Source organism: Crocodylus porosus, unplaced genomic scaffold (assembly GCF_001723895.1).
Source record: "Crocodylus porosus isolate Cpor-Errol unplaced genomic scaffold, CroPor_comp1, whole genome shotgun sequence".
NCBI lineage: Eukaryota > Metazoa > Chordata > Crocodylia > Crocodylidae > Crocodylus > Crocodylus porosus.
In genome coordinates, this window is record NW_017728886.1 from 184,767,887 (window position 1) to 184,778,410 (window position 10,524).

Consider the following 10,524-nt stretch of genomic DNA (forward strand, 5'->3'; position numbering starts at 1 on the left):
AGCCCTACACTGCCAACTCTTTTTCAAAAGATTATTTTTGACAGAGTCCATATTTTACAAGGTGATGAACAACAACTAAGCTAAAGGGAAAAGCATCATGTGTTGCTACAAGATCAAGAGCTGCAACTAACAAAACTTTACTCCACTTCCTAGAATAGCTGTAGCAAACAACTGTGTGCACTGGGCATGGTTTTAGCTGTATGGGATTGAAGTAGGGTTTTGAAACTAAAATAAATCAGGCTAGATTCTGATCTCATTTACACGTGTATAAATCCAAAGAAACTCCAATGAAGTTAATGTAATTATTCCAGACAGCGTAACTGAAATCAGAATCTGTCTTTGTATTTAGATCAGAGCCTTAATATCCACTTCAGAGTCTCTTCTACAGGCTTTAACTCATCTCTTTTGAAAACACAGAATTGCTGTTTACTCTGGAAATTTAGAAAAATTGAGCCGAACACTTTTACATTGTTTGTATATCCAGTATTCATACCAAACTCATCAGAGGTAACTGCAAGCAAAGGCCTATGCTTCAATTTTACTGAGTAGGTGACAGATATTAACATGTGGCTTTTGCAGAAGATTTGCCATTTTACAACTGGTGTGCTAGGAATACTGAATATCTTTCATCATTTGCATATGCCAGGGACAACTTGTACAAAAACAGGATAAAAGAAAAGTGCTGGAGGAAACAAAATCTGGGACAGAGTTGATTGTGTAGACATTAAAGGAAACTGTATTTGTGTATTTTCAGATCGTGCCCGCGTACTTGGAGGTTTGCCCGATGTTGTCACCATCCAGGAGGGCAAGGTACAGTAAATTAACTGAAACTTTACATAGCAGCTAACCAACTTTGCTACCATTTAGAGAAAGATTCCATGTTAAAGTTTCATCTAAAGTATCTGTTGTATTATTTATTAAATTTCAGTCTTTTGTACTTATGGGGTTACTTTGGATTTATATTAATATAACACAGTTTGGGCCAAAGACTGCTCACTGGAGGAATAAGGTCCATGTAGGGAATGCTGCTGTAGTAGTTCTTGGGAATGACTCTCACTACCCAAGAAACCTGTTCATGTCTAATAATCATTTACCAACACTGCATTCCTGGTTTTTATCAGCTCTCCACTGGGTTCCATCAAGTCCTAATGAAATCAATTTTACCAAAAAGTACAAAGCCTGATTAGGTGCATGGTCTGGTTCACAATTGTCTTTCCTGCTGAAGATCTACAAATATGTTCAGTAATGATCAAAAGATGGAGCAGCACCTTTTCTCCTTTCTCTATCACGGGCTGTGTTAAGAACTTCAAAATATAGGTGACAATCACATGTGAACTGAAGGTATGCACTCTAAAAGAAGAAACTCTGTTATGGGAATGATTTTTTTCTTGACAAGGACAGTAAGAGTGCTTTCCAGATCCTCAGTGTTGATCTAACAATGAGAAAAAACAGGGCAAAAATATTTTAATGTGAATTGAAGGGAAATATTGGAAATCTAATGTCCTAAACTGCTTTGTCTCATGAATAATAGCACATCTTAGCATTCTCAAGAGAGACAGGTACCACACAACTCCTTTTTCATAGGTTACTATCAGTTAAGGAAAATACGTAGGGGATAAGAAGTCCTCAAAGACTTTTAAAAATTGCAACAGAATAGGAACTGTCCAGAGGAAGAATAAATCATTTTGCAGATTTTCAGCTAAAATAATTGTTTTTACTCAGAGATAAGATTCTGATATGGAGCAAAAGCTCAGCTGGTTACATCAACTGAGAGTTCTTTGCCAGAAGAGGGTTGAAATTAAGTGAGAATAGATGAGTATTTCTAAAGCAAAATGCAGTGATTATGTGTGTGGGGAGAGAAAGAGCGAGATTGAGAGTGAGTGAGCGAAAGTGCAATCATTTCATATTATAAAAAAGCAAGCTGCAAAGGCTTCTGCAGACATGCATTGCCCCAACCATAAAGACACCTGTGTTTTTGTGAAAGATTGGGGCACTAAAGTCCCAGCAAGGATATCCATGACCCTATAATAATGAATTTATTGAAAGTCATTTTTATCCCCTTTTTTGCCCAGGAGCAGTGTAGCGCTCCTAAGGGGTATACTGCTTTTAAAAAATTTATGGTTAATATAGTACAAACTTTTCATTGTACGCTGCCAGGGCATGTCCAAAAATAAGAAAAGTCTCTGACAACGTTTTATTCAAAATTCTATTCCTAAATGATAGGACAAAACCTATTACCAATAAATAAATAAAAATAAAGACTCAAACAGAGAATGCTTTGCTTGGGCTACATTCTTCAAGATCATGGGTCTCTTTGGAGATCTCTCATCTCAGACCCAAATACTTGTTCCTTACTCTGCACAGACACCTTAATGCTGTGTATGTCAACTGAGTGGGCCGGAGTTGAGCCTGCAGGGCCCTGTGCTACCGCCAAATGCTGCCAAGAAGTGGCAGGTATTGTCCTCTGAGGTGCAGACACTAGAGCAGTGGTTCCAGCACCAGTGGTACCTGTCAGTGTGCCAACTGACTTGGGACTAAGTCCCAAGTCGCTGCTTCTTCTTGGTGGTACCCAGCAGCAGCAGGCTTGGGCCCAGCCCACTCTTGACTGATGCTGGGAAGGCAGGAACGCAGGGAGGGGGTTGAGCTGGGGCCAGGCTGATTGCATCCAGGCCAGCTGCCTCAGCCAGCATTGGGCTGCACTGCTGCAGGCTTTATGGCACCATCAGGTGTATTGGAACAATGCTGGCCCAGCATTGGGTACAGCTGCCTCAAGTCTCTAGACATGGCCTGGGGGTTCAGGCGCGCCTTCTCTTTGCTTGGAGCCAAGCTGTCTCTGGCTACAGTCCAGTGACTGCGGCCCTACACGTGGTGCTGACAGACCCCAGGGCCCCTGGGCATGCTCTGCATCTTTCTCTGCATTCCCCAGCCAGGAATGCAGTCATCGTTTGTGCTGCCCCCAGCCATTTTCCAGCGTGGCACCCACCCACTGCCTGCAGGCCCTAGCACTGCTGTACATATGAGGGGGCTGTCCAGGGTGCTGCCCAGCCCAGGTTGCAAACACCCACCAATCTGCATTAAGGTGCCTTAAGGTATGAACATGTAGACACATGCCTAAACCACTTTAATGTGCCTTAGGCTAAGGTGCATTAAGTTTAGGTATGCATACATTCACAAGTAGACAGGCCCAGAAGGTTCCTTGGAGGGGAACACTGAAGAAAGAAGCTAATGTCCCCAACAGGAATAGGCTAGGGCATTTGCACATGAAACTGGAACACAGATATAAGGATTTGGCCTGGTCTTATCATCAGTGATTTCTGAAATCCTGTAGTGGTACATACTGCTTTATGAACACATTGGTAAATAAGGGTCCTTCCCCAAGCAGTAAAAATACCCAAAACAGACAGATGTACCATTACACACAAGGGATCAGACCTTCTTGGCAGTAGGCCCACAATTATGGAAATTCCCTCCAGATGATATCAAAATGGCCAGAGATCTTACCATCTTCATACTGAATTATAAGGACTCAGCCTCAAGAAGAGCAGCAGTCAGGCAACAGCAGCTGGGTAGACAAGTTAACCCTTCTCTGCCTGATTCCCCTGGGACAGGCAGCCAGGCAGCTACAAGTATGTGGGGATGGAGTTGGAGTGGGGGCAGGAGAGGAAGCCGGGGGGGGATGGGGGAGGACAGGGGGAAAGGGCAGAATGGGAGTGTGGGGGATTCTTACCTTTCAGTCCTCCAGGCCCCTACTGAAGTGTGACTGCTTCAAACTTGAACTAGCACTAACACGGAACACAGTGCAGCTCACAGTGTAAGGTGTAACAAGGCCCTAAGACTTATTTTTTCATGCAGAGACAAAACGCAAATAATAAACAGTTAATGCATGACAATGTGAACACAATACCAAAGAGAGGATTGGTGATGTAAGGCTAAACAAAATGAAATATTTGAAGGAAAGATTTGAAGAAGAAAAGTGTTATTGTTTCTGGTGTGTTGCACTGAATTAGGGAAAATTGGCATGTTTTCTCACTGTTAGGGTTTGAATAATGCCTCTGATACATGTGTGTCATTGATATCAGCCCGTTAGGATCTTACAGTGGTAGACCCCTGATCAGTATTGATCAGTGGCCTGTTAGATTGTGTAGCAATGTTAGAGACAGACCTGGCTGAGCTTGAACATGAAGGAGAAATAAGAGTTTTTTCTCTTTTCAGCTGTTTAATCAGATTGGAACAATATGCTGATTTCATTGTCAAAAACATGTTTACTTTATGGCATACGATTGAGAGGACAGGGTGAAGAGCCCCACTTATCATCAACCGCAGCTGCTCCAGAAAAATAGATAGGGGTCATTTTCAGCAGGCTTTGACTGCTGATGTCCAGAGTCTGCACTTTCCATTTGTTCATACCAAGATGAATAGTTTTGAGAGGAGGAATTTTTTTTTCTTTCTCTTGTTTCTATTTTATATCTTGTGTGTTTTTGGTTTTGCTTCTCTAGGAATTTACTGCACTGTGGCCTGCTGTAGTCAAGTGCTTTTTTGTGGGGAAAGATTATATTTCACCTCTACCCATTTTCTTGTTTTCTTATCCCAGCCCTTCACCCCATCCTAATCCTACTGTTTCCTTGGATATAATTCCCTCTACCTTCAAACCAAATTTGAAATAAAACTAGATTGTGTTTTAAATTTAGAACAATGTACCACAGTTATATGGCAAATACAGTATAGATACAATTGATAAAATGATGCATTTTCCTGTTCCAAAGAAGAGGATACCTCTAACTGAAGGATTTAGCTCTGTAGAGATAAATTTCCCCAAGTACAGAGCTCCAGTGCAAGGACTGATGATCACTTAAGTATCACGTAACCCCTACTTTTTGTACTTACGCTGTATTCCATGGAGTTCACTTTTGTGAGTTCTTCTAACAAGACACAATATACTTTATTTTGATATTTTATTCTTGTATCTTGTCTTTGGAAAGCTTGATAAAGCTGGATTTTTTTAAAGCTTAGTAAGAAGCAACTACACATAGGGAAGGAAGAGGAAATAGTTAGCCTAGGAACCAGACGTTGCTCATGCTCCATTTCTCGCTCAACCCACCCATATTCAGAATTAAAGTTATACCTTGGCAATAAGTATCCTGAACATGCACACCATTTTTATAGCTTTTTAGAGAGTTTTGTTCCATGCACCAGGCTCAAGAGAAGGGCTAATGCCTGCTAACTGGGATAGCTAAGCACTGAAGGAAAAGTTAGACATGCTTACAATCCTAGATTTTTACAGTGCCTGTATTCACCTGCTTCTGAGCAGAGTTGGAAACAAGGATGTAGATAGCTGATTCATGAATTCAGACAGAATAACCTGACTAATTTTGCCTTTTTTTTTTTTACTTATAAAATATGTATAAGGGAATCCATTCATTATTCAAATTTACCTTGTGAAGAATGGCAATCTCCCCTCCCCTTCTATCCCTAGTTTCAGGATTATTCTGAACAATATCTCTCAGCAGAGGTGGCACTTAATCAGGTTGGATAACACCCTGCTCCATAACTCTTGCTAAAAGCAGTATTCATAGAAAAAATAAGGTTCCCCTCCTGGGGGATCCTTCATCTCAAATGGAGGAAGCAGCATTCACTCCAGTTGTGAGAGCCTTCATTCTGTTAATATCCGTACATTATTTGCCTTTATTTTAATAATTAGCCAATTGCCCATCAAGAATGATGGGGTGGGGGGAGCAGGCAGGAATGGAGGCCCAGGCCTCCTCCATTCAGGCCTGTTCCTGGCCCCACTGTCACCACTGACATCATGGTGCACCCACTCCTCCCCCTCTACCCCCCACAGCAGGAGTGGGTTCAAGGCCAATGCGGGGAGGGGAGTGGCGAAGGAGTGGGCCCAGGCCCAAGGGGGGAAGGAGGCCCACTCTTTCCCTCCACCAGCTGCTGCTGTGGTTGCATTGGGTCAGGGCCGCTGTTCCCCCACCCCACATTACCTGCAGGGAGCAGGGCAGTGGGGGGCAAGGCTAGCCCTGCTAGCCTTGCCCACTCCTTCTGTCTACTCTGTGTTGTCACCACCTCTAGGGAGCAAGGGCGGGGGGTAAGGCCAGCCCCTGTGTCCCCTGGGTCCCCACCATCACGGTGGCAGGCTGCCTTCTGTCAGAACATTTCACGCTGATTGGCCAATCAGAGTGTGAATAAAGCATTACAGACAGACAGACTTAGGCTTTTATAATATTAGAATTCTTTAATACTTAAGGGTCAGTGCAGAAGCAAAAAGGATCTTGGAGTCATTATTGATGGCAAAATGAACTTGGGCCAAGAGTGTGGGGACACAGTCGGGAAGGCCAACCGCACCTTGTCATACATCAACAGATGCATCTCAAGCAGGTCCAAGGAGGTGATCCTCCCTGTCTATGCAGCACTGGTCAGGCCACAGTTGGAGTACTGCGTCCAGTTCTGGGCGCCGCAATTCAAGAGGGATGTGGACAACATGGAGAGGGTCCAGAGGAGGGCCACTCACATGATCAGGGGGCAGTAGCGCCCAAGGAGAGGCTAGGGGACCTGAACCTGTTCAGCCTCCACAAGAGAAGGTTGAAGGGAGAACTAGTGGTTGCTTACAAACTAGTCAGAGGGGACCAGCAGGCATCGGAGGAGTCTCTGTTCCCCTGAGCACTGCCAGGAGTGACAAGAAATAACAGTCATAAGTTGGCAGAGGGTAGATTTAGGCTAGATATCAGGAGGTGCTACTTCACTGTCAGGGCGGCTAGGATCTGGAACCAACTTCCAAGAGAAGTGGTGCTGGCTCCTACCCTGGGGGTCTTTAAGAGGAGGCTAGATGAACACCTCATTTGACCCCAGTACTCTTTCCTGCCATGGCAGGGGGTCAGACTTGATGATCTGCTCAGGTCCCTTCTGACCCTACGAACTATGAAAGGGTCAAATTCAGTCTGCGTGGTGAAGGCAATATTTAATATCTGGCAATCTTGTGTGTGTGTATTTTGGGGTTGGTATTGAAAAAGACTGAAGCATTAAAGGCATGGTGCCACCTTAGTCAGGGGGCATATGCCCCCCCCAGTGACCAGTCAGTGACTGAGGGGGAATCACCCTGCAGCCAGTCTTACCGACCAGGGGAGATCGGAAGAGCGTCAGCTGATCTCACTCACCCTGGAGCTGATTGCGCTGACTGGGAAGTGGCCACACCACTTCATCCAGAGCTCCCACTCCCCAGCGAGCACTTGCAATGGGGGCACTGGCACTCCCACCTGCCCCCTGCCCATTGCTTAAGTGAGGAGCACAGCCTGTCAGGGGGTGCACCAGCGCTCTCAGGGGGTGCACATGCACCCCCTAAGTGTCACCACTGGTTGAAGGAGTTCTGATGCTTAGTGCCAATCACATATTTAAAATTTTAGCAGTTGGATGCTATATACTAATTGTGTCTGTAAAATAGCTTAATGCACTGTGTAGATGAGGCTGTCAGGTGGTAGCTCAGAGAGTTCTTAAAGCAAACAAATTAATTTAAGTGTCTTAATGCTTAATCATTATTTAGATCATTATGATAGATTTGCCTTCAATATTCCTGCAGCATGTTCATCATGCATATACATCATGCAAATAAATCCATTTGACAGTTTTCAAACACTTGCTTAAGGCCTAATGTTCAAATGCTACTAATGCCTAAACAGGTATTAAACAACAGTGAGAGAGAGAGAGAGAGAGAGAGAACAGTAGTAATGATCATGAAAGAAATGGCAAAGATCTGTGAAATACTGAAGGTTTTTAATTTTTTATGTTTCTTTTCCTTGGTAACACATCAGGCTATAGCAAAACATTACTGATCTTGGATCCTTGCATCCATTTTTTAATAGAAAGCAGCAAAGAAGGGACTTTCTGGGAACTATTTGTCAATATGGATGTAAACAAATATCTGTTAACAATAATCCTTTGTACATTTGCTACAGGCACTTAATCTTACTTGTAATGTCTGGGGAGATCCCACCCCAGAGATCACATGGCTGAAGAACGAGAAAACATTCACAGCAGATGACCATTGCATCCTGAAATATGAAGCTGGAAAATGTGCCAGTTTCACCATTACTGCTGTCAGCACAGTCGACTCGGGAAAATATGCCCTTCTGGTGAAAAATAAATACGGCACAGAGACAAGTGATTTCACTGTAAGTGTATTCATACCTGAAGAAGAAGGTACCATACCTTACCCTGAGCACATTACAGGAGCTAAGAAAAAGAAAGTGTGAATTTAAGAGTAGAAAGCAAAGGAATAGAGGAGAGATTAAATAATAAACACTGACATAATCCATGTGTGCAAATTATTTTATGCATAGTAGAGGGTCTTGACCTTTCCACTGACTTCACTGGTGTATTTACTACTTCTTTTACATGAAGCAAAGTGGTGCCTTTGCTAATTAATCTTCAAACACCATTCGTTTACTATTAATCTCAAATGGCTTCTTTTTGCAATTTTTTTCAAAACAAAAAGATTAAGGAAGTGTTTCATGGGAGGTAACCAATGAAGTGACTGAAAAGATTAAGAATGTTCTAGGCTAAAGGAGATGGTTTTTTGAGCAGCAATTTAGACTTTTTTTCAGACTTTGATAAAGTAGTCTACATGGAATAAATCATAGAATAATATAGGTATGAGTAAAAGAGGTCCTGAATCTCCTTTACGTGCTTTGGAAGTGAAGGAACCACTTAAGAGTTTGGTTATACTTAGTGCTGTAAAGGGGCTATAATGTAAATGAAAAATCAGGCTGAAGATGCTAAACCAATGAATTTGTTGTATGTGTTCCTATAACGTTAATGTGTGATCATGTCAGCAAAAGTGTATGAACCCTCCTCAATGTTTATGAATAAATGTATCACAGTTCTTTCATCTCTACCTCCACCTTGTTTCACTGTCTTGTTTTATTGGTCACTGGTTGTTCACGATAGCCTGCATTTTCATAACTCCTTTTGGCCACAATAATCTTCCACTCCCCACATTTCAGTGCCAGTCATCACCAGCTTCAGCAATTTTGCCAAATACTTAAGAAATTTCCTAAGTTTAAGCTCAAGTAAATCTAAATAATAATAATAACACTTGATTTCAAGAGGCATGATCTTACTATTATATGTGTTTTAAATACTTTGGTGCATTGAAATCCTAGTAAATCACTTACGTAAAGTTTATCATAACATCTGTTATTGGATATTAACATCACATAAAATTAGCACTGAATAGCAAAATCATAGGGGCTGATTTAAAAATGAGATGAATATATGTTATATTTATAAACTTAGATTTATAAACTTATTTCAAAGGGATGTAAGAGATGGGGCCTGAATTTCTGCTGTTGTTATTTGTGCTGTGGTCTGGTGGACTAGGCATGGGGATAGGAGTTGGGAACATCGAGTTCTTAATTCTACCTCTGCCACTGATTCACTGACCAGAGAATGTCCAGACATTCATTCTCTTGGAAGAGACTCTCTGGAGAGCGACCTCTGCCATGTTAGACAGGTAACTTTTCTCCAGAAACTGCCTTTTTTTTTCCAAGAGAAAGTGTGCCCACCTATATGCTCGTGCTTTTTTTTTTACTAGGAGAGCTGATGCTCCTGATAAAAACATGTCCCAAGTTTATCCCTACCGTGATTTCAATTAAGTTAACTTGAGCAAGTTACTTAATTTCTTGCTGTGCTGTTTTTTTCACATGTAAAATGGAAATAATACTATTTAGATACTTACCTGACAAGGACATTATGATGATTAATTACTGTTATGTTTAATGATGAAATATGCTATACATTAGGGCTGTGCAAAGTTTCAGTTCCTGATTTAATTCGACAGATATGGCTCAATCTGGTGGCCAAATCTCTGAATCCAGATCAAATCAGAGGACCCTTTAATTTCTCCAAATCAAATCAGAACCCTCCAAATTGATTCAGAGAGATTTGGAAAAATTTGGCAATTCGGACATAGACACAGCTTTAAATGTTTTTTCTACATACCTTTAGGTAGCAGGTACTCATGAATGCTGTGATTCTGGGGCACATGGAGTGTCCCACAGAAGCATGGGGGGCTCCCCAGCATGCTCAGCAGCAAACCCAGAAGTGGACCAGAAGCACTTCTGGTCCACTTCTGGGTCTGCCAAGGAATGAGCTGGGGGGCTCCCCCTGCACCCCCGTGGCTTAGTGACTGGTGCATCCTGGGGCAGGGGGGCACCCGGGTTCCCCCTGCAGTCAATTGCTGAGCTGGGGAAGAGCAAGGGGGCCCAGAAGTGGCAGGCCTGGAAGTGGACCAGAAGTACTTCTGGTCCACTTCTGGGTTCACTGCCCAGCACTTGGAGGGCCCCCCCACTGCTGTGAGATGCTCCATGCACTCTAGCATCACAGCGGTCAAGAGCCATGCCTGCTACCTCAAGGTATGTAGAAAAAACTTTTAAAGCTGTGTCTGTGCCTGAATCGCTGGTTCTCTGAATCGGAATCGAATCTTCAGATTCAGATTCGGCCTAATTGAGTCAAGGACATTGATCCGAA

The 10,524-nt window shown here is 42.8% G+C and overlaps 1 protein-coding gene across 2 annotated transcripts in view; it reads left to right on the forward strand.

Moving 5' to 3' along the window:
• MYOM1 (myomesin 1) overlaps positions 1-8,896 on the forward strand; it is a 103,199-nt gene extending 94,303 nt beyond the window's left edge. For both annotated transcript variants that reach the window (XM_019546593.1, XM_019546602.1), the window contains 2 exons: positions 755-810; positions 7,953-8,896. In XM_019546593.1, the coding sequence (XP_019402138.1) occupies positions 755-810; positions 7,953-8,249 (353 nt within the window). In that variant the 3' untranslated portion in view covers positions 8,250-8,896. The remainder of the gene's footprint in view (positions 1-754; positions 811-7,952) is intronic.
• Positions 8,897-10,524: the final 1,628 nt, after the last annotated feature.